General features: G+C 41.2%; 1 protein-coding gene across 7 annotated transcripts in view; it reads left to right on the top strand.

The window, feature by feature from the left end:
* The first annotated feature begins 979 nt into the window (after positions 1-979).
* The window catches only part of TOM1L1 (target of myb1 like 1 membrane trafficking protein), a 58,481-nt gene continuing 31,844 nt past the window's right edge, over positions 980-27,616 (top strand). Inside the window, exons 1-7 of one of the 7 annotated variants that reach the window (XM_008011415.3) lie at positions 980-1,234; positions 3,990-4,074; positions 6,046-6,124; positions 13,424-13,573; positions 14,845-14,970; positions 15,719-15,823; positions 16,802-16,918. In XM_008011415.3, coding sequence (XP_008009606.2) covers positions 1,177-1,234; positions 3,990-4,074; positions 6,046-6,124; positions 13,424-13,573; positions 14,845-14,970; positions 15,719-15,823; positions 16,802-16,918 — 720 coding nt within the window. In that variant the 5' untranslated portion in view covers positions 980-1,176. Of the gene's footprint in view, positions 1,235-3,989; positions 4,075-6,045; positions 6,125-13,423; positions 13,574-14,844; positions 14,971-15,718; positions 15,824-16,801; positions 16,919-27,616 lie in introns of those variants that run through there. The other 6 variants (XM_037993066.2, XM_037993065.2, XM_037993067.2 and 3 more) reach the window with 6 other exon arrangements.

Raw genomic sequence — 27,616 nt, 5'->3', positions numbered from 1 at the left:
GACCACGGACATAAGTCAAAACAGGTCCCCTTCGTCTCCCTCGTCACCATATCCAGGGCTAAAAATCAGACTTTAAATGGGTGCCAGTTAGACTACAGCAAACAGGATCTACAAGCACCAGGAGCTCATCTATGGCTATCTGACATGGCCTGGGGACGCATCACTCTGGCAGCTGGAGATTGTTAACATCGCCAATTCAATGTTAATTGAATGCAAAGGAATAAGAAGTAAATTCTGGTTCCGAAAGGGCAGCTGGAAAGGTGTTGGGCTTCTCAAACTCAGGCCTAAAACCAAGCATCCTCCTTGCCAGAGGAAACGGAAAGCCCCTCCCCCATTTTTAGAATCAGGCTGGAAAACAGGGCTCCCAGAAAGTGGGGTTAGAAAACAAGCGTGGCGGCGCCCTGTGGTCCCTCGAGGAAACAGGAGAGAGACAAAGAGGGCCTGCTCCTGGGAAGCCCTAACTTCGAACCCAATCCTTCCTCCTAGACATTACCTACAGCTTCAAAGGGCAGGGCGCACACCTCCCCTCCCGCATCTGTAGGGCGAAGGCAGGTCAAGGGTAAACATTTCTAGTTATTCAATTTATTCAGTGGTTAACTATTTTGTGGGTACCAGACACCGACCTAATCGGTTTACGTCCTTCCCTTAATTCTCACAATTCTAAATTTGTGTTATTAACCCCTTATTATCTTTGGTCTACCAAGGGCAGCCAAAGAGGCGCAGAGAAGAGTGACAATCTGCCTAGCAAGCGGCGGGATCAAAGCCTGGGTCTCTACTTCCCAAGCTGGAGATCTTGGGCTGCCTGCTCCTCCTGCGCGGGGCGAAAAGCCCACCTGGGATCCGAGCGGGCGGCCGCGCCACTCTCGCAGGCTCCATACGCCCACCGCTGCCCGCCTGTACCACCTGCAGCGGGCAGCGACGCCTCCTTGCCGGTCCCGCAGGGCGCGCTGCAGGTGCGCGGGGCGTCCCGAAGCCCCGCCCTAGCGTCCCTGCCCCGCGCCCCGCTCCTCACGCTCGGTACCCGCGCCCCGCAGCGGCAGCGCACAACGCACCGCCTCCGCCAGAGCCAGGGAAGCGCTCGGGCGAAGAGGAGGAGCCAAGGGTACCGAGCGGGTGGAGTCGGGAGCCAGAGAGCGGTGGAGGCGGATTTCCTGGGCCCGGCCCTCTGGAGCTACCATGGCGTTTGGCAAGAGTCACCGGGATCCCTATGCGACCTCCGTGGGCCACCTCATAGGTAAGGAGGCGCGGGGAGAGACGCCCAGGCAGGCAGGGGACCGTGGGATCCTTTCCTGCTTGATCCATTCTCGGCCTGCAGAGGACGGAGTTAGTCCAACTTGGAGAAAATCCTTCCCCTCCCCCAGCAACTTTCCCAGGGCACCCGCATTCCACCCGGCCCCCTTTCGTCCGATTCCTTCTTGGCCAACTCACTCTAGAACCCGCAGTCCTCAAAAATGTACCTTCCTTTCGATGCCTCCTGGGGAGTGGAACCAAACAGGTGAACCGCGGGAGTCAGGCATGGAGTATTTGGGCCTCCACGAGGAGACACCAGAAACTTCTCGGCCAGGGGAAAGTTATTCCTAAAGGCACACTCTCTAGGGCACGGTATTGTTATGCCCGTTTTACAGATCAGAAGAGGAGGCTCTGGGAGACTAAGTGATGTGACCTTACTGTGAGGGGCAGGTCTCCCCAAACCAGTTTTCAATAGTGCCAAGCTTATACAACCTAGATTGCTTTTCTGGGTAAACAAAGAGAATGAAAATGCTTGACATTGGAGTGAAGAGGAGGGGAACAGAGGAGCCACCTGGGGGCACGGAGGTCTCTTGCAGGCCGCTAAGGACTACACCGGCATCCACCTAAAAGATTTCTCTCTCCTCCGAATGTACCTTGCATGATGTATGTAGAAGCCAGTGATTGGACTCTTACAAGCACCAGCTCACTGCTCCCTCTTTTCCCTGATTCCTCCCTTGGGAATTGGGTGTGGCGCGAGTGCATATTAATGCCAGGCAAAGTGTGATGATGCCAGGAACTTAGTGGGGTGATGAAATCTTGAGAACCTAGTAGTTGTAGTAAAGAGGCCGAGATTTGGAAAATGTAGCTCACAGCTCTACTAACTGCCGTGACACCGAACACACCACTTAAACAGAACCTTAGTTTACACATCTTTATAAAATGGTCAGAGTAGCCACCATTGAGGAGATGCTTTCCCTTGATGGCTGTGTTTTGTTGGATATTAGAATGAACCCTGAGCAGAAATGGGTTCCGACTGTATCTTCATAGGTAAAAGAAACTTCAGCAATTCATCTGCTTAATTTTTTAATTCTGTAAACATGGACTGTCAGCTGTGTGTCTGGACCTGGATCAGGCACTGGTGAGGCCAAGGTGAGACGTGATCTCAAACCTGAGGGAACTCATTTTCTTGTAGGGAAGGCGGCACGGTTTTGTGCCGCACCTTTGCAATGCAAGAAAATGCAAAACACACAAAACTTACCGGAAGGGAGAAATGAATTCTACTGTGGCTTTTGAAGGGTGAATGGGAGTTTTCTAGGAAGATAAGCTTTGTCCATTTGGTGCCAAATTCAAGTTTTGTTTGTTTTTTGGTTTTTGCTTTTTTTTTTTTTTTTTTTTTTTTGAGTGTCGCTCTGTCACCCAGGCTAGAGTGCAGTAGCGCTCGGCTCACTGCAACCTCCGCCTCCCGGGTTCAAGCAATTCTCCGTTCTCAGCCTCCCGAGTAGCTGGGACTACAGGCGCATGTCACCACGCCCAACTAATTTTTGTATTTTTAGTAGAGATGGAGTTTCACCATACTGACCGGGCTGGTCTCGACCTCCTGACCTCAGGTGATCCACCCGCCTCGGCCTCCCAAAGTGATTGGGATTACAGGCGTGAGCCACCGCACCTGGCCTCAAGTGGTTCTTTTCCTTGATTGAAAGCAAGCCAAACTTTGGGGTTCCCCGAAACAAGTCCTTATTCTTTCTTTCCCTTCTCTATCCTTTTTGTTTTTTTCTCCATTTTCCCCAGAACCCCGTGTTTTCATTCTTAAGGATCTTATCCTTCTCTTAGGAAGATGTTAGCGCATTCATGTTGAGTGTTCCATTACCCTTTCCAGGTAATATCTTGTATTGCCTGATTATCTAATGATAGGGTTCCAAGTGCAGAAGCATTCTGGTCAGCCTGGTGCCCCTGTGGTTAGTTTAGATGCTTGTTATTATTAGTTTGGATAGTTACTCAGTGCCAGTTTGAAATAATTAAGACTGATAGTAAAAGTGTATGCAATGGAAGTTTTTACGTAGTCAAGATAAGCAGTGTCTTTGCAAGTATTGGTTGAAGTTATAATAATTGGTAAAATTAGAAGGAATCGTGAGATTAAGATAGGAGAATAAATATATTACTTTTATTTGGAGTTGTGCCAATATTTTGGCTCCTAAGACCAACAGATTACTTCTCTCCTTTAAAAATTCTTTCCTCCTGTCCCCCCAGAGAATAAATTATTTTTAAAAACAAACAGTGAGACCAAACAACCTAGATTTGAATGCCAATTCTACTTCATACTGACTGTATGACTTTGGTAATTTCCTAACCTCTCTGAACTTCTGTCTCATCATCTCTAACAGTGGGTTAAATGAGATTGCATATGATAAAATACATAGCACTATGCAGTTCACCTTGTAGGTAGCTGCTCACTAAGCCCTAGTTCCCTTGTCTGAAAGCCAGGCAGGTGGAGATTTAGCTGGCCTGGCCTGGGCCTGTGGCCAGGTATTGTGCTTGCAGTCTTTATTAATAGATCACTCATTACTGTTGCTGCAACAGTACTCTGAACTTGGGTTCTGATTGATTCCTGAATTACTGAGAACTGTTCCAAAAAAATCACTTTGCCCTTTGGCAATATACACTTAATGACACTTGCTAGTGCAGCCTAGGCAGATTATTTCAGGAATACCAGACATTTTTTATTCTGTCGTAGCTCAGACTCAACAGCTTTTTCTTGGCAGAAAAGGCTACATTTGCTGCAGTTCAGACCGAAGATTGGGGCCAGTTCATGCACATCTGTGACATAATTAACACTACCCAGGATGGGTGAGTACAGCATAGTTTCCGTGTATTTGCCTCTGATAAGAAGCATCGGAACTACAGCACGTTTTCTCTTACAAATGTTTCAGTTTTGTTGTTGAAAGAGTGTTTTCATCATTCATTAGGCGCCCTCTACCTTTTGAAGACTTGTCAGATTGAAATATTGGGGCAGCTGCTTGCTTCAGCATGTAGAGTATCTATAAATCCACTATCATTTTTTTCCTCTTGGCAGTTTCTTTAACAGTTTCAAATTTTGTCACTGTGAAGCTCAAATTGCTTCTTTTTAAAAGATTGAAAAAGGCCAGGTGCGGTGCCTCACGCCTGTAATCCCAGCACTTTGGGAGGCCGAGGCGGGTGGATCACGAGGTCAGGAGATCGAGACCATCCTGACTAACACGGTGAAACCCCGTCTCTACTAAAAATACAGAAAATGAGCTGGGCGTGGTGGCAGGCGCCTGTAGTCCCAGTTACTCGGGAGACTGAGGCAGAAGAATGGCGTGAACCTGGGAGGCGGAGCTTGCAGTGAGCTGAGATTGCACCACTGCACTCCAGCCTGGGCAACAGAGCGAGACTCTGTCTCAAAAAAAAAAAAAAAAAAGATAGAAAAAGAGAGATTGTTTCCTTCTTTAGGAATATCTCCAGCTCCCATGGCCAGTATTTGATGAAACCGTCAAATATTATCAAGAAGCTGGTTGACTCCTGGTGGTGACCTATTTCTGGGCAATTGTCTTTAGTAACCAGGAAACAATATAGCAGTCTTTTTTCCTCCTTGTCACAGGACAATTTTTTTCCTTCTGAATGTCAACTCACCCATGTTTAAGCTGTATTCTTATAGCATGTGCTATCTTTTGCCCTTAAACTTCTTAAACTTTAGAGAATCGAAGTTGTAAGAAAAAAGTCATTAAGAAGAACAAACTGGTTTGCATGTAGTCAATTACAAGTTATTCTTTGGAACACAATTCTGGTAATTTTCCTGTGCATATTAAAGTGATAACTGACAGTAAAAGAGATTTAGTCTAGCTTATATTGATAAAGAAAACATCAAAATTATTGGTTATAAATAAATGGAAAGTGCTTATGGTTAGTACTTTTTTTTTTTTTTTTTTTTTTTTGAGACGGAGTCTCGCTCTGTTGCCCAGGCTGGAGAGCAGTGGTGCAATCTCGTCTTACTGCAAGCTCCGCCTCCCGGGTTCACGCCATTCTCCTGCCTCAGTCTCCCGAGTAGCTGGGACTACAGGTGCCCGCCACCTCGCCCGGCTAGTTTTTCGTATTTTTTAGTAGAGACGAGGTTTCACTGTGTTAGCCAGGATGGTCTCGATCTCTTGACCTCATGATCCGCCCATCTCGGCCTCCCAGAGTGCTGGGATTACAAGCTGGTTAGTACTTTTAAGTGTGTATGGTTTTTTTCCTATAATTCTATTTACCATGTTTAGTTCCTCTGGGAACATTTTCATTGATAATACCAATTCATTGATAATACAAAAAGAGAGTCTTAAATTTGGACCCTTATAAACAGTTATTTGTAACGTTAAATTGTGGCATATTGGCAGCTGACCTAGTTTGTTGTAATTCCTCTTACATCCCCTTGTCTGTAGGGTGCTCAGGAAATACTAATAGTTTTAATAAAAATGGTAACATTTGTTGTTTCAGAAGTTGCATTTCCTATAAGTTGGTTCTGTGCATTGATAGAGGGATACAAGAATGAGCGCATTTCATGGGTGATGCTTTCTAGGTAATAGATTTGTACAAAAATATTTTATTTGATTCTCATAAGGGGGTAGGTGGTATTTTCTGCCTGTATGTGTGAAGAAATTTAGGTTCAAGAAGTTAAGTCATTCGTGTAGGGTCCCACAGTAGGACCAAGGCCTTGGTTTTCTCCTTAGCCATTCCTCTCTCCACATGCATGTTGCTTTTCAGATAGACTGCTTGTTTTCAGCAATGCCTAAATTGATGATTTCAGTGTATTTATTACCGTAGGCCAAAAGATGCAGTGAAAGCTTTGAAGAAAAGGATTTCCAAAAACTACAATCATAAAGAAATCCAACTTACCTTGTCAGTAAGTACTTTAATTTTATAAGTAAGACTCAGTTTCTTAAGCTATAGTTACATTTTTAATCCTGGGTGAAAAAATAAGAAGCAAGTATTCTGAGAAAACTAATAGGTTAGCTAATAGATTACCTAAGAGTTGTGTACAGTATGAGTTAAAATTCTTCATTTATGAGAATTGCAGAATAAAGAAAGTTTAGTTCTTTGTAATAGCATTTAATTTCACGGGAAGAGCTTGTTCCTGAAAAATCAATTGTTCTTGGTCAGGAGATGGGAATTAGTGGTTAACATGTATTATACATGGTGAACTGATGAAGAACTTTGTGTATTGGCTGGGTGTGATGGCTCATGCCTATAATCCCAGCATCGAGGTGGGATGATTGCTTGAGCCCGGGAGTTTGAGAATAGCCTGGGCAAGATGGTGAGACCCTGACTCTACAAAATATTTAAAAAGTAGCCAGACATGGTAGCCTGCATCTGTAGCCCCAGCCACTTAGGGGGCTGAGGCAGGACAATCACTTGAACCCAGGAATTCAAGATGGCAGTGAGCTATGATCATGCCCCTGTACTTCAGCCTGAGTGACAAAGAGAGACCTCAACTCTTAAAAAAAAAAAAAAAAAAAGAGTTTCTGTCTGGGCATGGTGGCTCACGCTTGTAATCCTAGCACTTTTGGAGGCCGAGGCAGGTGGATCCCCTGAGGTCAGAAGTTTGAGACCAGCCTGACCAATATGGTGAAACCCCGTCTCTACTAAAAATACAAAAAGTAGCCGGGCGTGGTGGCGTGTGCCTGTAGTCCCAGCTACTCGGGAGGCTGAGACAGGAGAATTGCTTGAACCCAGGAGGTGGAGGTTGCAGTGAGTCAAGATCACACCACTGCCCTCCAGCTTGAGCAACAGAGCAAGACTCCTTCTTAAAAAAATAATAATAATAATAATAAAGTTTGTGCATGTATTAATTAACCATAATTTAAGATGAGGAGAATTGAAATTTTGAAAAATACCTCCCTGTTAGCTTTCTACCTCACTTGAACAGCTTTGTGGAATCCTGAGATGCTCTCAGCTCATTAAATTCCAACCAAGTTCTGCTGCCTGGCATGATTTGGAGAATGTTCTATGTTGGTTTAAGCAATTCTCCTGTGTGTTGTATTGTCTGTTATTTAAGTGTGGACTCTTATTTGACGTGTTCCCATTTTCCCACCATCCTTGGCCATATGACCTCTTCAGTCACGTTGGTGAGTTGTCCTTTTTACTTTAGTATGTGTTGCAAGCCCTGCCTGCTGCCTGAGAGTGAGCTGTGTAGCTTTCTGATTTATTCTGCACGCCTTTGTTTATCTCAGCCCAGCCCAAGACTGTGCATGGTCATGGCACTAATCAGCCAGCATCACACTGCCTTAGGGGCATTAGTCTTTATCGAGAGGACTCTGAGGCATATGTGAGCATAGCTCCTGGTTTCTAGTTACATGTAGAAGAAAATGGACATCATGCATAGGCTCACTGAATGAGCAGAAATGCAATGAACGGTCTTCATGATTTGATCTTTAAAGAAACCCTTCACGTTGGGATCTGAATATAGTTTTAAAGGCATTTTCCCCCTTCACCTTTTTTTTTTTTTTTTTTTTTTTTGACCTCTCACCTATCCTTAACTCTTGAAGGTCACAGAATGGAGGAGATTGTGGAGAGAGGAGTGAGGCACTTCTGTAGAAATCCCAGAACGATGGGTCACTGATAGAAATGCCTGGCACCTGTCAATGTTCTTGAGAACCCTGTGAAGTAGTTCTATTATTAACTCCATTTCACAGATGAAGAAATTGAGACTAAGAGAAACTGATTTATTTCCAAGATGAAAATGGCTATTACATAGCATAGGCAAGATTTGATCCCAGTCCTCAGATTCTAAATTCCATGCCCTTGCCTCATACTTCTTTGTTTCTCAGAACGAATCAAGCCTCTTAAAAGAGCAGGCTACTGTGTTTCCTTTGTGTCTTTAGTTTCTTCCTGTGTAGTACAGGGCCAGGTATATCAGATGTTGACTGGATTAATGATTAAGCACCACACCCTCATACACACACCTAATCCCATCTCTCCTAGTATCCGGGAAGTCTCAAGGGCTAATGAAAGGTACTGTAGAACCAGAGTAGAAAGATGGGTAGATGTACTCTTTTCCTTGGATTTTCTTTAAATAGGCCTTTGACTCTTCATATCTTCATGCGGATTTCCCCAAGCTGTGTATTTAATGGTCCAGTCACCTCACCTCAGACTACTCACTGCCTTGCAGAGGTGTGCTTAGGGCCTCAAAACTGACTTTAATATTCACATAAGCCATTCACATGGTATATCTGGGATATCTCAAGGGTGCCAAAGGTTAGGAGAATTGAGTAAGGAAGAGAAGGGCATAAGACTAATTTATGCCCTCTTCTCTATTTCAGCATGGGGCATTATTATTCTGCTTTTTACAGGTGTTCACCATTCATAACAGTTTGCCGCTTCCTCCATTGTGCCCAGCCTACTTGATGTGTCAGTGGTTGCTTCTTAATCCCACCTCCATATCTTCTTCCATCATGGTTCCCTCACTATGCCGATGGACCAGGGACCCTCCCTGAGGAAGCTGGGTTATTCCAGAGGGTCGTGCCTCTGGCCCTCTGTTTCTCTTTGGGCTTCCACTCTTCCTTCTCATCAGGTAGTCTAATCTCTCAAGCCTGACTACCAGCTTGCTGCCGTTCCCATGATCTGTTCCACCTCAGATCTGTAGCTCCCTTACCTCATGGGTTCTGTCCAATGTGTGCAAACAAGAGAATCTAAAGCCTGTGCCTAAAAACAGGCAAGAGTCACAAGTCAGAATACACCTTCATCCTTGGGGTCACAGTACATTAAAGTCAGGAAAAACAACTGGCTTTTCCTTGGATTTTCTTTAAATAGGCCTTTGACTCTTCATATCTTCATGCTGATTTCCCCAAGTTGTGTATTTAATGGTCCAGTCACCTCACCTCAGACTACTCCCTGCCTTGCAGAGGTGTGCTTAGGGCCTCAAAACTGACTTTAATATTCACATAAGCCAAATTTAATTATAAGGGGAATTAGTCACAGAAGGAGTCACCCATGTCTGTCAAATGCAATTATAAGTTTACTAGTAAACTCTTTAAAAAGTAATCCCTATATATGACATTTCCATTTTATTAATGTAAAGTGATGAGAGCCTGTCAAATTCAATTATAAATATTCTTTATGTTATCTGTCATGTTGAGTTCTCCATGGACATGTTAACCTTGATTAAGCTTTAATGGAATCTGACTGAACTATGATTTCCTACCATCAGTCGGTAGAGTAGTTTTGTGTTTCAGCAGAATTTTGTTTCCAGGCTTTATTACTCTGAGCCAGGAAGTATTCTCTTCTTGAATGAGTCAATTGTGATAAATCTCAGCAAGAGGCTACTATTAGTGTCAAATAGAAAGTGGTTGAACAGGTTCTTAAGAATCAATTAGTTAATAGGCCTTTGTGGAGCACCCCCTAAGCAGTGAGCTTCAGGGGTTTCATAAGATGTGTAAAATGTGGTTGAAAATAATAATGAAGGAAAAGCTTGGTTTATTCTCCTTTGGCAAATTAACCAGTGAAACAAAATATCAGGCTGGGTGCAGTGGCTCATGCCTGTAATGCTAGCACTTTGGGAGGCGGAGAAGGGTGGATCACTTGAGATCAGGAGTTAGAGACCAGCCTGGACAACATGGTGAAACCCTGTCTTTACTGAAAATACAAAAATTAGCTGGGCATGGTGGCACGTGCCTGTAATCCTAGCTACTCGGGAGGCTGAGGCAGGACAATTGCTTGAACCCAGGAAGCGGAGGTTGCAGTGAGCCTAGATTGTGCCACTGCACTCCATCCTGGGTGACAAAGTGAGACTCTGTATCGAAACAAAACAAAACAAAGCAAAACAAAACCATGTGGTTGTCCTCCCAGGAGCTTGTTGCAATTGGAGGGACTGAGAAGACTGAGGCCTCTAGGCTGGGGTAGTCACCTTGGTGAAGGCACTATTCATGGCCCAGGTGTAGCTCTGATGGCCCTGAAACCTGGTTGTTGTCACTGTGCCTGGTTTGGAAATTTACAGTGAGAAAATCTCTTTTGATTCCAGCCCTCTCTTAAAATACTTAGGTCAGCTAATCATCACATTCAGTCCTGCTAGGAAGTTCTCCGTGGAAGATTATCTAAATAGTTGCCATGTATTGAGGTCCTGCTTTGTGTCACGCTCTTTGTTATGTTTCATTTGGGCCTTTCAACAAGTCTCTAGAGGGAGATATTATGTCCATTTTGCAGATAAGGACACTGAGGCTTAGGATAAGTGATTTGCCCAGCTAAGCCCAAAAGATCAGTGAAGCCTGGAGTCACCCACTTCAGTCTCTCTTTGTTCCTTGGCTCCAGAGTTTTCAATCCCACCTCAGCTTATGCATTCTTATTTGTCTTATTTCTAAATATAGGTTATCTGAACACATTCGCACCAAGTTCAATTTCAGAATATGTGAAAACAACACACTTAATTTTAATTTAATTTGCTACAGTAGGTTTTATTACTTATCTGAGTGAGTTGGAGGGTGAAAGAGGTTCTAGTGACATAATAGAGGAGGTGATGCAGAAGTAATTAGTCCTGGCATTCTTGATTCTAATGGGAAAACACAAAAGGCATGACTGCTAATCTCCAGATGTTCACATTTTTAGCATTTCATGTTGACTCTTTGATTTTGTGCATGTTCCTCCTGGGAGTGTTACTCATTATCATAAAATCTTGTTGTACCGAAGATAAAAATTAGTTTGTGAGAACCAGGTGCGGTGGTTCATGCCTGTAATCCCAGCACTTCGGGAGGCTGAGGTGGGTGGATCACCTGAGCCTAGGAGTTCGAGACCAGCCTGGCCAACGTGGCGAAACCCCATCTCTGCTGAAAATAGAAACATTAGCTGGGCATGGTGGTGCATGCCTGTAATCTCAGCTACTTAGAAGGCTGAGGCATGAGAATCACCTGAACCCGAGAGGCAGAGGTTGCAGTGAGTCGAGATTGCACCACTGCACTCCAGCCTAGATGACAGAGTGAGACCCTGCGTCAAAAAAAAAAAAAAAAAAAAAAAAAAATTGGTTTGTGAATTATTTAGCAAGAAATACGCCTAGGGAGAATGAGACTTGGAGCCTATGTATTTGCCTAAGACTGTACAACTAGTTAGGTGAAATATTTCTGTAAACTCACATTGAGCTAGAGGCACCTTTCCTTTCAGCATTTCACCCATTAAAAACTCATTATACTCATTATAATAATCCATCAAGTTAAATGGCATGTTATTCAACTTTCCAACTTTGTTTTAACAACCTGCACTAGTATAGATTCATCTTAGTATGTTTTGGATTTTGTTTTTATTTGCCTTTGCCTTAAAGGTTTTCGCTGTGTTTCACACAGCTACATGTGCTCACCTTCTGTATTTTCTGATTACCTTCTTGGTCACAGTGCTTTAAAACTATAGCGTTCATACCTGCTGCCACTTTATGTATTTCCATTGAAGAGAGACTAAAAATACAAAGACAAAGCATGGCATGAAGTCCATTTTTAGGGCTTCTATTCTGCAGAGATGATTATCCTGGTCATGTTATGGTTTCTATGACCTTTCTAATTTGAGGTGGTAGCATGGAAACTAAAGATTTAATTTTGTTTTTAGATTGCTTTTAGAAATCTACTTTCTGCATGCAGTTCTTCAGTATTGGCTCATTCTTTCTTAGTCAAGTTTCTGCTCATGTTGCTTAATTGCAAATGTGTTTTTCAAGGGAACTGATGTTCCTTAGTGCATATTCTTAACTGTATAACACCCCATCCTCCAGGAAACTTTTCTTTTGACTTTACCAAAGGGGTGCCTTATGTACTCCTGATTTTGTGCTTCATTTTCTGTCAGTTACTCTTTGATTGCCTTCCTTGGATTTTTGTTGGCCCGTGTAATAGGTGAACCCCAGTGTTTCAGCCCTTCCTCCTCTCTTCTCATTGTAGGCAGCCTTGATAACTCACTTTTGGTCCTTCACTCTCTTGAACTATAGCTGTGTGTGTCCAGCTCACTGCTAAACACCTACTTAAATGTCCCTTATCTTTTGAACTCAGAATATCTAAATTTCAGCCCATCATTTTTACCCCTAGACCAGCCATACCACCCCCTCTTCCAAATTTCCATCACAGGGGTCTTCATGCAGAATGAGAGTCACTTAACTTTCAGTCATCTTCCTTTTTTGACCAGCATTATCATTCAAAGTTCTTCCTTCATAATTCTGTCATGACTCCTTTTCTTGTACCCACATCATCTTAGTTTAGGCCTTTTGTATATCATGCCTGAACTAGTGGGTTGCTAGTGGATCTTTCTGTCATTCCAGGTTTCTTCTCCCTCCACTTGCCTTTGCAGAGTGCTGCCTGACAACCTATCCAGAATATTACTTTGCACACATTAACCTTTTCCTCAATTTCAGGGTAAAGGTGTGATGGTGACAAACTAACAGAGACCCTCCGTAACTTCTTAGTGCCTTCAAGATAATATCCACACCCTTTGCACTGCCACACAAACTTCTCTACAACCTGGACAGACTTTATCTACCCTATCTTTCCAGTGTCCCCAATTTACCTTTATCAAGATGCCTCTGCTAGAGACAGACCAGAGTACTTATCTTCCCCTTCATAACTTACCCACTTTTCCACATTTATATATTTTTCATACAATTTCTCTGTCTGGAATATAGCTCTATACTCATTTTTACTGTTCTTAGCCATTTTGCAAAGCCCAGCTTCCAATTAGCCTTTTCCAAAAGTCTTGTAAGACCACCTAGCCCTAAATAATCACTCTTGCCTATAAGGACCTATAGCTAGGGTGAGTGTGTAATTCATCATCCAAACCAGGACATTTTTGAAAGTGAAAGGGTGTGTCATCATTAATAAACAGGACATTGGGAATATACCTGTGCTACCCTGGGTAAACTGTGACAGATATTATTCCATCTGTAGCTCATATGTTTGGCCTGCACGTCCCTTCAGCATTTAGCATTTAGTACTCTGCATTGCTGGTTAATTCCCTTTTGGATGTGCTGGGACTCCTCGATAAGTCTGTCCTCTAGACTGTTACATTATGCTCATATTTCCAGATATCCCCAGAACCTAACATTTTGCCATATATTTTAGTAGATACTAAATTATGTTTGTTAATTAGTATGCTGGTGGAAATTATTATCGAGCAGTTTTTCCCTTACATTTTTAGGAGGTGGTTTTTGCCAGATAAATACAATGTTTAATTTATTTTTCTAATTTAGCTTATTGACATGTGCGTGCAGAACTGTGGTCCAAGTTTCCAGTCTCTGATTGTGAAGAAGGAATTTGTTAAAGAGAATTTAGTTAAGCTACTGAATCCTAGATACAACTTGCCATTAGACATTCAGAATAGAATCTTGAATTTCATTAAGGTAAGTCTGTCGTATACCTCATGGGATGGTAAATTTCTAAGATTAGGGATTTCACAGCTTACCTCCTGATTGTTTTGCTTATCTTTTATATGTCTTGGATTGAGCCAGAAAAGCATTTTTGCTATTTTTAGTTTCTGTGTAATAATAATTTTTTGGCATTGGATGGTACACTTTTTCTGAAGATTTGTAGTCATTTCCCTACTTTCCTCTCAGTTTCTATTTTATCTGCGTCAAATAGGAAAGACAATGATGTGTATGTTCATTTTGCAGGTTGGGAAACTGTTCCAACTAACTGACTAATTCAAGGTTACTTGGAAAAAGAGCTACTGATGTTGTTTTGGAATCTGTTAATTTTGGATTCAGAGCAGCAAAAAACAATTGATAGTATATATCCTAGGGTTTCTTCAAGATTTTGAGGCATGGAAGTCTGATTTAAAATATTTTGGGCCGGGCGCAGTGGCTCATGCCTGTAATCCCAGCACTTTGGGAGGCCGAGGCAGGTGGATCACGAGGTCAGGAGATTGAGACCATCCTGGTTAACACGGTGAAACCCCGTCTCTACTAAAAATACAAAAAAAAAAAAAATTAGCCAGGCGTGGAGGCGGGTGCCTGTAGTCCCAGCTACTTGGGAGGCTGAGGCAGGAGAATGGCGTGGACCCAGGAGGTGGAGCTTGCAGTGAGCTGAGATCTCGCCACTGCATTGCAGCCTGGGCAACAGAGCAAGACTCCATCTCAAAAAAAATAAAAAATAAAAATAAAATATTTTATATTTTCCTAGCCTTTGAAAATGAGCATTTTGCCCATGGCATTCAAAAGTAGCTTTCTCTTTCTGAGTGGGGTACATAATTATTGATCTCTCATTTTCTATCAGGAGCTTAAGAATTGTGTTTTCAGCTGGGCGTGGTGGCTCACGCCTGTAATCCCAGCACTTTGGGAGGCCGAGGTGGTGGATCACAAGGTCAGGAGTTCCAGACCAGCCTAGCCAACATAGTGAAACCTCGTCTCTACTAAAAAATACAAAAAATAAGGCAGGCGTGGTGGTGGGCGCCTGTAATTCCCAGATACTCGGGAGGCTGAGGCAGGAGAATCGCTTGAACCTGGGAGGTGGAGATTGCAGCGAGCTGAGATTGTGCCATTGCACTTCAGCCCAGGAAATAGTGTGAGACTGTCTCAAAAAAAAAAAAAAAAAAAAAGAATTGTGTTTTGGTTTTGTTGCTGTTTTAACTTTGGAACGTTTTCATCTCTTGAACTTTTTCATCTCTTGAACTCAGGCTTGGTCACAGGGTTTCCCAGGAGGTGTGGATGTAAGCGAAGTCAAAGAAGTATACCTCGACCTGCTTAAGAAAGGCGTTCAGTTTCCTCCCTCAGAAGCAGAGGCTGAAACAGCAAGACAAGAGGTAAGAGGCCTTTCTTTGACCCATGGAGAGTATAGTAGTCTATCAGTTGGGTCTTTTCTCATTGCAGGAGACAACCCTAAATCCACTTAAGCTTAAGCAAAAAGATGAATTTATTAGAAGGATATTGCAATATCTCATAGAATAACTGAGACTTGGGATTTTGCTACTTAAAGTGTAAAAGTTTGTTTGGCTTGCTCCACCCTAGGCTAATCAGAACCTCCCTTTTTACAAGATTTCTAGGTATTTTCTCTGCACATTTATGTTGAGAAGCACTGGCCTAGAGCCTTGAGCTTTCACCTTGCCACCCAAGGTTGGAGATGTGGCATTGACCCAAGGAGGGTCATTGATGGAGAAGGAGATGCCTTGTCAGCTGTGGCTTAAAAAGACTTGACATGAATTGAGCTATCATTTGTTATTAACAGTCCAAAGAGAAGGCATCAATAATCTCACATGGCAGTTTATCACTTAAACCCTTGGTAAAAAAAAAAAAAAAGGCATTTTATTAAATTGTAAATGATAATTCTAATAGCCACCTTTTGTTGAATACTTGCTTTATTATGGGCGTCTCATTTGCTTAGCATTCTTCACAAAATGCTGGACAGGTTGTGTAGTTGATGATTTACTCCGGGCAGATACCCTGTACACAGGACTTTGTTTGAGAGTGCTTGAGTTAGCTGAATGGAAAAAACTTGGCGTTGGGTGGCTATGTTAATTCACATAATAATATTACCATATTTTATACTCATAGACTGCTCAAATCTCATCAAATCCTCCAACATCTGTCCCTACTGCACCAGCTCTTTCTTCTGTAATTGCTCCAAAGAACTCGACTATTACATTGGTCCCAGAACAGGTAACAACAACAATCACTGTATTTATTGATTTGTAAGCACCTTATATACAGTTTGTCCTTTCTGGTTAACAACATTGAGATGTAGGTACATTTATTTTACAGATGAAGAGACTGAGGCTTAGTCATACTATGTGACTTATAGTTCAGTTCCAAGAAGGATTAATCCCATTGGTTCTGTCTACTTCCAAAGCCCAACTTTGTAAGAGTTGTGCTTGCCTAGTAGCTTTCATGGCTTTGTGGAGCCTTAACTGTGGACTGGATCTAGTGTCCATCAGCTAATTCTTGTTACTTCTGGTAGGACTGTCACATATTTCAGAGAGTTTTGTAAATGGTAGTCTTATTACTTGTATTTACTATGCCAACTGAATTGTATTTACTTCTTTGTGTATATCAGTTTGTCCAAGGTACAGATAAGCAATTATTGTATGAAGCCCATTTCCGTTCCACTATAAAGGAACTATAATTGAAGACTTTGTATTATTATTTTTTTCTTATATAAAAATTCATGTGACTAATTCCTCTTAGAATTTAATACAGGAAAAAGGTTTCTTTATTCTTTCTTCTTTAATACCATGAGAACTAGATAACCCTCATTTGTTTTTCTTTTATCCTGTCGGATAAACTCAGGATAACTTTTGCCATTTTATCCAGGTTTCTGGTACCTTCTTCTGCTAGGTACCTAGTACTTCTCCCCTCTCCATATTGGGTTCTAACCTTTTTTTTTTTTTCCTTTCATTTCTAAAATTCGTAAAGCATATTTTGGGGTTTATTACATGAGATCTCAAGTCCTTTTACAAGGTGACAAGGTATACATTGTAAAATAATTATGTGTATATTTATATGAAATTAAATTTAAGTTTGAAAATACTAAATTTTGCAGAAGTATTTTTTCTTCCAGCAAATGTCCCATGGGGGCAGGAAACAAGGTAGTTATTCTCTGTGCACCACACTGACTGGTGATTGTGTTGCTCTCTACAGATTGGAAAATTGCACAGTGAATTGGATATGGTGAAAATGAATGTGCGAGTGATGTCCGCCATATTGATGGAGAATACTCCTGGGTCTGAAAACCAAGAAGACATAGAGCTTCTGCAGGTGTTGTACGATTTCAGGGACAATCAGTCAAAGTGTCTCTTAAAGTTATTCTCTAAATTCTGAGCTTTGGAGATGGAAGACACCTTAATATTGTCTAGTACGTCCTCCTACATCCTGATTTCAATTGATTTCTAAACTTAACAAAAATATCCAAGAATGACTTTGTCAGAAATGCAGTAGTGACTTAGACATGGATTTTAGCCTCTTGCAACAAATAATTTATTATAAGTTATAACCTTGGTCATGTACAATCAATTCTCTAGTTGTTTTAAGTATGTAAAAATTGCCTCTATTTTCATCCATTCAACAAACATTGAGTAACTGTGATATAGGAAGGGATGTAGAAATGAGGAGGAGGCTGTTCTAGTCCTTAAGAATTTATGCCTAATGAGCAAGATTGGTTTGTAAACAACAAACATGAAGAAGTATTATAGATACTGTAATATAAATTTGTTCAGTGTATGGTGGGATCATGGGTGGGCAAAAGGAGAGATGTGAGGTTTTTAGGAACGGTCTAGATGGAGGCAGTGCTTGAGCTGTAGAGGAACAAGTAGACAGGGCATTTGGACCTGCATGAGTAGTTCTATAGCCCTCCTATGCCTTCTGCTATGTCTCTGTATACATATACTTTATTTTTCCCTCTACTGGTTTGCTGTTCTAATTATTTTAAATTTTAAAACTTATTAATTTTAGAAGCAGTTAGAGAAAAAAATCAGTTTCTAGTTTCTAAGTCCCTTTGTTGCTAAACTAAGAAGCTTAAGATATTTTTACTTTTCTCAGATTCCCACTCCCCACTTCTCATGTGTTATTTTTCCTTTAACTTCTTAGATTGTTAGTAAATAACTTTTCCCGTGCTCATTTCTTATTTGGGAAACAAAAAAACATTGTAAAAATTTTCCCAATAATGTTTCTTATATATCACTGCTATCGTGAATAGTTTGTTTTTTCCTTGCTGAAGTACACCCATGTTGGTAAACTTTGGTGCAAACTTTGAGTGCTTGCCTATCCAAAAATGTCCTTTGATTGTCATGTTAAATGCAAATTAGTTTAGCTAGATATAAAATTCTAGGCACAAAATTCTTGTTCTTCAGGCCTTTGAAGATACTGCTTCATTGTTCTTTTACACCTACTAATGCTGATAGAAGTATTATATTATTCTGCTTCTTAATCCTTTGATTTATATTTTTTTCTAGTTGCATTTGTTATTTCTCTACTTTAATATTTCAGAAATTTTACTGTTCCCTATCAAGAGATATATGTACATGTGTGTGCAGATGTTTATTTTCCTTACTTATCCTACTTAGTAGATGATAGGCTTTTTTGCCTTATTGACTCATGTGTATTTTTAATTCTAGGAAATTCTCAGCTCCTACTTTAAATATTGCCTTTCTACCATTCTTTCTTTTCTCTTCTTATGGAACTTTTTTAAGATGATGAAACTTCTAGTTGGATTCATTTGTCTCTTAACATTTCTTTTATACTTTTCATCTCTTCATTCTAAGTTCTTGGATAATTTCTCTGTTTAATGTATTTCTCTAAAACTTGTACATTGGGTTGCTTATTCAGTCCTTCTAATAAATGTTTCAAAAGTTTATTTTTATTTAAAAATACATACTTTAAAAATATTTACTATGTACAAATATGTATATAATGTTAAAATATTTTTAAAATATGTTGGATTTTTTTAATAGTTCTTTCATTTCATGGTTCTACTTTTATCTTTCCAAGAATAATAATTATATTTAATACTGCTTTTTTGTTTCTTCTGTGGATTCTGCAAATTTTTTTGTTGGTCTTTTTAATTTGCATTTCTCCAGTGTTCAGCTGGATTGCTGTTAGTGAGCTCATTTTTGTGTGAGACTCTCTGCCAGCTGGTCTGCATTCTCTGCTGACCCAGCTCACCCATGCTGAAGGGAGAATATAATTGCTACAGCTGTGCTTGATAATGTTTTCAGAGTATGGTATAGTAACATGGGATGATGCTGTTTGGGACCCATTTATGGCTGGTCTTCTGGATTATGTATTCTTTATTTTTTTTTCCTGAATGCTACTAGCACCTAGAAATAATACCCTATCCCTCTGTCCTAATTCATTGTTTCCACCTGGAAACATTACTCCTTTCTCAGCTATCTGGTCTCAAATGAGGGAAGGGGTATGAGCCAGGGGTTGTCTTGCCTGGTTATTTCACTGCTATACCTCAACCAATCTGTTAGAGCCCCTTGTGCTTCTTGGCTTCTGGCTTTTAGGCATGGAGCACCCTTCATATTCCTTCCATGTTCTAGGCAGTACTCATTGTGGGCAACCTTGAATATCCTGAATTGTGCTGTCCTCTAATTCAAGAGTTAGCAAACTGTGGCCTATGGGCCAAAACTAGGCCTTGCTCTCTTTTGTGCTGTCTCCAGGCTCAGAAGGGTTTTTTAAAGGGTTGTTTAAAAAATAATAAAAACAAATTTTAAAACCAGAGGTCATTTCTCCTATATCCATGCAAGCCTATACCCAGAGACCACTGGGGACTCAGATATTCCTCTTAAGGAACTCATTGCCATGCCCCACCCCAACATTAATGGATGTGAATGTGTGGTATAACTCAGGTGTGTAGGGATGAGAAGAGGATGTAAGCCACAACGTGGGAGTATAAAGTTCCAGGTGAGGTAAGAGCTGACCTGTACAGGTAATGGAGGATTATGCCATGCCAAAGAGTGGGCTTGACAGGCTGGCAGAAGGGAGCTGTTGAAAGGGTATAAGCTGAGGGGCTACATAACCAGGTCAGATTTTAGAAAAATCCTTCTGGTGGTGGTATGATGATAAATTCTCAGGAAGCAAGACAAGACTCTAGAAAACAAGAGAGTATTTCTCATTGGTTGTATGCTGTGTTCTGTGGGTAGAAAGTGGCATCTTTGGTCAAATACGTTTGCAAAACCAATTGTCTACTGTATTTCTCCTCTTGGAGGTGCATAAAGTTCACTGATATAGCTAAGAGTCTTTGTTTAACCCAACATTTGTTAACTTATTTAACTAAAGAATCCCAATTTGCCAAATGTCTGCTGATATTCTGCAGAACATCAGAGTAGTACATGTTGAGAAATAAATCAATATTTTGGATCAGTGGCTTTAAGTATATTATTTTTGGAATATCTTAGGAGAATTAAAACATTTTGCTAAGGATCCTTGGGGTTCTTGACCTTAGGCAAGTCATTTACTACCAATGGACTTAGTTTATGTATCAAATGAAGAGCTTAGATGACAGCCAGAGTAATATTAAATACATCCTCTTTATAGGGGATGTAAAAAGGAAAATTCATCATTAAATAGATTTCAAATGTAGTAGTCCATAATGGAGGCTTTTCCAGATATAAACTTTTTAACTCATGATGTTAACACGTGTTAAACTAAAATTGAAAAATTAAATATCAAAGTAAATGGTTATGTGGTGGATAATATTTTTTTAAATGGCCACAGCAATATTTCTAGTTCCACCTGGTCTTCCTGGACCTTTCAGAGCTCAAAAATGAAATGATTTATGACTTTTTGTCTCATATTCTCATCCATCTGTGGCATACAATCTTTCAGTAAACATACACCGAAACATTTCATTTAAATACATGAATCCAGTTTTATATTTTATTCCAATCTGAAGTGCCTTTTTTGTCTCAGAGTGTTTGGGTGCAGATGTTTGGTTGAATTTTGCAAGGATAATACTAATTTGTTGGTTGCTGTTTTAATGCCAGAGCTCAGGGCTGTGTTTTGCCTTGAATAGTAAAGAGTCTCAGGTTATAAATCAACATGAGAATACTACTCATGGCCAATTCAAATTGAATAGGTTCTGGCAGGGGATCAATTTGTTTGTAGAGACTGTTGAATGTGGAATGTTATTTTTCTTTGTGTGCTTTTTGTTAGTGACATATAAAGATCTGGTGTGGGGAGTGCTATTCTTAATTTCTTTTGACAAATAATTAATTTTTTTTTTACATCTAAATAACTCCACTATGGTTGATCTGAAATAATTCAATTAAATCGTCTATGGAGAAAAAGGACAAGAAGTTTATCTGATTTAAGAATATCAGAATGAAATCAGCAGCAACGATAGACTGTGGAGAGACAGAATTCTTTTTTTGGTGTTTTTGTTTTTCTATTCTTTTTTTCCCCCCCTCTAACCTTATGTCATAAACAAAGAATTCTCTAGGGTGTACTTTTTCAAAGGTTTCTCACACCCATCTGAAGGAGTCAGGTCAGTACAGTTGGAACCCCCTAGATAATACTGGCTCCTGGTTGGCTGCCCCCTTATAACTGCAGGGCCTTTTGGAGGCTTCAGCATAAGCCTAGGGAGTCATCAGCAGAGGCAGCACCCAGGTTGGGGGTCAGTGAGGGCCCACGGGCATACTCTGAGGGAAGGAGTACAACTGTAAAGAAAGAATAAAAGTATTTGAAATCAGCTACGTGAACTGTAAAACAGGCATTTTTCTCCCCAAACCAACCAATAATCACAATTTTTTTTAGCTTGCCAAAATATATTTACATCCTCTTTCTTCCCCAAATCCCATTGAAATGACAGAAGAAATATGAAAATAAAAATAAACCCCAAGGATTACAGAGAAGGCTAAACTGACCATCAGGCCTCCAGAACAGTGAGACTATTCAGTGCCTGATAAAGCAGGTGGGATCAGACCAGCTCAGATCTCACAGCCCCACCCAAGTGAAAGAGACCCTTCCAAAGGACTTTTCCCAGAAGCAGCCCATACTAACCTCAAAATCAGAGCACGATTGAATAGGCCTTGGGCACTCACATGGTGAGGAAAACAACTGTCCTCTGTCCTCTGCTGTCTCAGCCACTAACTCAGGAGCAGGGAACTTCCAGGGTGACTGTCGAGGCCAGAAAAAAGGACTCTCTTCCAAATAACTGCTGGTTTCCAAAACAATCTGGGAACCTCTGCAGTTAGAAGAAAAATAATCAGCACTCATTAGGATTTTTTAAACTTTGAAGGCAGCAGCCTCATTCCTAGAGATGAGGATGTAGTAAGGCTGCTAGATTTCTCAGGAAAAATAAGTATTTTCACTCTCTCCACCAAGAACCGACGCTGACACACAATTTGGCTTGCCATCTCGCTTTGTGGGGCTGAGGTTTTTCTGATTTGCTGACTTTCATAGGGAGTAGTCATGTGGGGCTTCTGTCTGAGTGGAGGAGGGGTTTTTGCTCCAGCTTCCCATCTTGTTGCACCCTGGGCTTTGTCCTTTGCATCTGCTGAGAACTCTACTGGAGATTGGCAGATAGGTGCCTTGTGAACCATCGTTCCTTTCTTGCTGCTTGAGTCTTTAGATCTTACTTGGTTTTGAGCCTTTGAGGATTTCTCATGCTCTCCTGAAAATGTAGGCACAAATGTTAAAATATTTTTAATATCTAGCATTTTTAGGTGTTTTGTTATGAGAAAGGTTTTCAGGATATTGAGTATAGTGCTGTGCAAAAAAAAAAAAAAAAAAAAAAAAACCCAAAAATTCTATATAGCATTTTTTAAATTGGGGCAAAATTCATATCACATAAAATTAACCATTTTAAAGGGTACAAGTAAGTGGCATTTATGTACATTCAAGGCCGGGCGCGGTGGCTCACATGTGTGATCCCAGCACTTTGAGAGGCCAAGGCGGGTGGATCACTTGAGGTCAGGAACTCAAGACCAGCCTGGCCAACATGTGAAACTTTGTCTCTACTGAAAATACAAAATTTACCGGGCATGGTGGTGAGCGCCTATAATCCCAGCTACTCGGGAGGCTGAGACATGAGAATGTCTTGAACCTGGAGGTTGCAGTGAGCAGAGATCGCACCACTGCAGTCCAGCCTGGGCAACAGCGGGAGGCACCACCTCAAAAAATAAAAATAAAATAAATATACATTCATTGTAACTACAGTTAACCCTTGAATAACACATAGCAGTTATGAGCACTGACCCCATAATGTAGTTGAAAATTCATGTATAACTTTTGATTTCCCCAAAACTTAACTACTAATATCCTGTTGACCAGAAGCCCTATCAATAACATAAACAGTCAATTAACACATATTATGTATGTTATATACATATGTGAGTATTCTTAAAGTAAGCTAGAGAAAAGAAAATGTTATTAAGAAAATTGTAGGCTGGGCGTGGTGGCTTATGCCTATAATCCCAGCACTTTGGGAGGCTGAGGCGGGAGGATCACAAGGTCAGGAGATTGAGACCATCCTGGCTAATATAATACGGTGAAACCTCATCTCTACTAAAAAATACAAAAAATTAGCCGGACATGGTGGTGGTCACCAGTAGTCCCAACTACTCGGGAGGCTGAGGCCTTAGAATGGCGTGAACCCAGGAGGCAGAGCTTGCAGTGAGCTGAGATCGTGCCACTGCACTCCAGCCTGGGTGGCAGAGTGCCACTCTGTCTCAAAAATAAAAAATAGCACATGTATACATATGTAACAAACCTGCACATTGTGCACATGTACCCTAGAACTTAAAGTAAAATTAAAAAATTAAAAATAAATAAAATTTTTTTAAAAAAGAAAGAAAATTATAAGGAAGGCTGGGCACAGTGACTTACACCTGTAATCCTAGCACTTGGGGAAGCTGAGGCAGGAGGATTGCTTGCATCCAGGAGTTTGAGACCAGCCTGGGCAACGTAGTGAGACTCTGTCACTCCAAAAAAATAAATTAGCTAGGCATGGTGGTGCATGCCTGCAGTCCCAGCTACTGGGGAGGCTGAGGTGGGAGGATCACTTGAGCCCAGGAGGTCGAGGCTGCAGTAAACCGTGATTGCACCATTGCTAGGCAGCAGAGTGAGACCCTGTCTCAATTTAAAAATTAAAATTAAAAAAAATTTAAGAAAATTATAAGGAAGAGAACATATATTTACTATTCATTAAGTGGACATGGGTCGTAAAGGTCTTGGTCTTTATCTTTTTGCTGAGTGGGCTGAGAAGGAAGAAGAGAAATTGGTCTTGTTGTCTTGGGTAGCAGAGGCAGAAAACAATCCACCTCTCAGTGGAGCCATGCAGTTCAAACCCGTGTTGTTCAAAGTTCAACTGTATTTCCTCCATTTAATTCCAATACCTTTTCATTACCCCAAAAGTAAACCCCATGCTCATTAAGCAGCCTCTCCCCTTTCTGCCTTTCATCAGTTCCAGATAACCACCAATCTGGTTCTGTGTCTGTGGATAACCACCAATCTGGTTCTGTGTCTGTGGATTTACCTGTTGTGGATTTACCTGTTCTGGACATTTCATATTTCATATATGTGGAATCACATAATATATGACTTTTTGTGTCTAGCATCTTTCACTTAATGTTTTCGAGGTTCATCCATGTTGTAGCATGTATCAGAATTTTATTACTTTAATGGCCTAATATTTCCTTGTATACACCACATTTTATACATCAGTTCGTTGGTAGACATTTAGGTTGTTTCCACCTTTGGCTATTGTGACTAATGCTGCTATGAGCATTCACATACAGGCTTTTCTTTGAATACCTGTGTTCACTTCTTTTGAGTATCAATCTAAGAGTAGAATTGCTGGGTCATATAGTAACTTTAACTTTTTGCGGAATTGTCAAACTCTTTTGCACAATGGCTGCACCATTGTATATTCTACTAGCAGTATGCGGTACTACTAGGATTCCAGATTCTCCACAATGAATACTTGTTATTTTCCATTGTGTGTTTTTTTAATGGACCTCTGGTAGGTGTGAAGTGGTATCTCATTATGGTTTTGATTTTGATTTGTGTTTGCATTTCCCTAATGACTAATGAAGTTGGGTGTCTGTATTATAGCTTTTTATTTTTTTCATCAATTATTTTATTTATTTTTTTTTTGAGATGGAGTCTTGCTCTGTCGCCCAGGCTGGAGTGCAGTGGCGCGACCTCGGCTCACTGCAACCTCTGCCTCCCGGGTTCAAGCCGTTCTCCTGTCTCAGCCTCCTGAGTAGCGAGACTATAGGCGCCTGCCACCATGCCTAGCTAATTTTTGTATTTTTAGTAGAGACAGGGTTTCACCATGTTGGCCAGGCTGGTCTCAAACTTCTGAGCTCAGGTGATTTACCTGCCTTGGCCTCCCAAAGTTGTATGATGGCTTTTTAAAAAGGTAATTAGCCAGGCATGGTGGCAGGTGCCTGTAATCCCAGCTACTCAGGAGGCTGAGGCCGTGAGCTGCCCCGGAGCTTGAACCTGGGAGGTGGAGGTTGCAGTGAGCTAAGATCGCGCCACGGTACTCCACCTGGCGATAGATCAAGACTACTTCTCAAAAAATAAAATAAATAAAATGAAATGTAAACCAGATCGTGTTGTTTCTTGCTGGAAACCCTCCATTGGCTTCCCATTATACTTGGAGTAAAACCAAACCTCTGTATTCTGGCCACAGAGCCCTTCTCAGTCATCTTTAGCCTACTTCTTTTTCCATGGCACATGCTTGCTAACCAACCTCCTTTCTATTCCTTGAGCGCACTGAGTTCATTCTTGCTGGGGAGCTGTTTCATCCCTGACTCTCACGCTTCCCCATCTTCAAATGGCCAGCCAGGCTGGCGTGCAGTGGCGTGATCTCTGCTCACTGCAACTTCCGCCTCCTGTGTTCAAGTGATTCTCCTCCCTCAGTCTCCCGAGTAGCTGGGACTACAGGCACCTGCCATCATGCCTAGCATTTTTTTGTATTTTTGGTAGAGATGGGATTTCACTATGTTGGCCAGGCTGATCTCGAACTTTTTCTTATCATTCTGATCTTAGCGTGTTACTCTCCTGAGAGGTCTTCTTTGACTCCCCAGTCTAAAATTAGCCACTGTCCTATCACATCACCATTTATTCACCTGGCACTCACAGCGTCTGAAGCTTTTCTTGCGTGGTTGTCAGCTGTCTTTGCCTACTAGAATGGAAATGCCAAAAGGCTTGTCTTATTCATTACCAGGTTCTGGCTCCCAGATTAATGCCTAACATGATGTAATCATTCAGTTAAAAACAGGCTTAATTAATCAATAGCTTTCTTCCCCTGGATTTTATGTGACTTAAAATTCGAATTTGTATTCTTGATATGAGATGGGGACTTTACCTTCATTTATTTTTTCAATTTGATGGCTGGTTGTCCAAATAACATTTACTAACAATTCATGCCTTCTCCAATGGTTTTAAATGCCCCTTTATCATATACTGTATATTCTAATTCAAGGTTGTCTTCTAGAGACTATTCTCGTCCCTTGACCTATTTGTGCCTAACTTGGCATCATACTATTTTGATTACTCTAAAGATGTGTTTTCATGCTTTGTAGGGTATATTAGCAAAGAGATGACATACTTCATTTGGGTAATTTGAAGAAAGCTTAATCAAAATACTGTTTATTTAGTAAGATGTTTTAAAGTTCAGGGAAACCACAAGGGCTTGATCACCACCCTGGATTATTAACTAATATCACTGGACTATTAACTAATAATTACATAGGCAAGAAGAGGGCACTTTTGCCAGAACCTAGAGGAAAGAATAATGTGGAGAGGGCAGCCTTGAGAACAGTGGTGCCTTTGGTAGAAGGGGTGGAAAGAATAAATATCCAGACCTCATTCTCCTCCTTCCTCCTGTTTCCTGCCAGCCAGCATGCCCATTGGCTGAACACAGAAGCAAGAAGACAGGGGACCTGGTGATGTGATCCCTACAAGCCAGGCCCCAGGCACAGAGTTAAGGCGGAAAGTGTGGACGGTGGATCTGGAGGGCCAAGGAAAGTTCTCCAGCAGAAAGGAAAAGCTTCCACTCAAAAATTTCTTCACTGCTCTTGCACATATACTTCACCAGTGACCACAGTCTTATAATACCGGTTTATTATAAAACCAGCCTGAGGCTGGGTGCAGCGGAGCACGCCTGTTATCCCAGCACTTTGGGAGGCCAAGGCGGGTGGATCACCTGAGGTCAGGAGTTCGAGACCAGCCTGGCCAATGTGGCAAAACTCTGTCTCTACTAAAAGTAACAAAAATCAACCGGGCATGGTGGCATGCGCCCGTAGTCCCAGTCACTCAAGAGGTTGAGGCGAAGTTTGCAGTGAGCTGAGATGGCGCCACTGCACTCCAGCCTGGGTGACAGATCGAGACTCACTCTCAAAAAAATAAATAAACCCACCTGTATATTTGGAACTTCTTCCTGTTTTGTCTGTTTATACTTACCTTCTAGTAGCTGTTCTGTTTCTTTGGAACCTATTTCTTGTCTGTTTTCTTTCATCTGAAACCCAATATATTTACTTGGAATCCCCTTTCTGTTGCACCAACCTACGCTGAACAATTAGATCCTGAAGCCCTACTAAGAGGGTCTTGCTCTTTGTTAGATTCTTAGGCCATAAAACCATTTTGTGCAGTAGACACATTTTCCCACCACTGTGTTGCTTGTAAACTTTAAACTTTTCATTAGGGGTGAGGACTGGATTTTCTTTCGTTTTCTGAAGTGGAACGTGATAATTCTCAGGCTCTGTGCAGTCTAACAACTGTTGTGACGAGTTAAAGGCAGCCACCTTGGCCGTAGGAATGAAGAGTTGCAACATGTGTTTTGTGTATTTGCTTTTTTGGTGTTATACACTCAGCTTTGGGCCACCTTCTTCTTATCTTGAATAGCTGACTTTTCCTGGTACCTCCCACTTTAATCTTATCTCGCTCTTTTTTTTTTTTTTTTTTTTTTGCCTAGCCTCAGTAAGACAAGAAGAGAATGCTCTA

The sequence above is a fragment of the Chlorocebus sabaeus genome, chromosome 16, assembly GCF_047675955.1.
Source record: "Chlorocebus sabaeus isolate Y175 chromosome 16, mChlSab1.0.hap1, whole genome shotgun sequence".
Lineage (NCBI taxonomy): Eukaryota > Metazoa > Chordata > Mammalia > Primates > Cercopithecidae > Chlorocebus > Chlorocebus sabaeus.
Note: the sequence above shows the minus strand (reverse complement) of the source record. Positions and strands in the feature narration are given on the sequence as shown.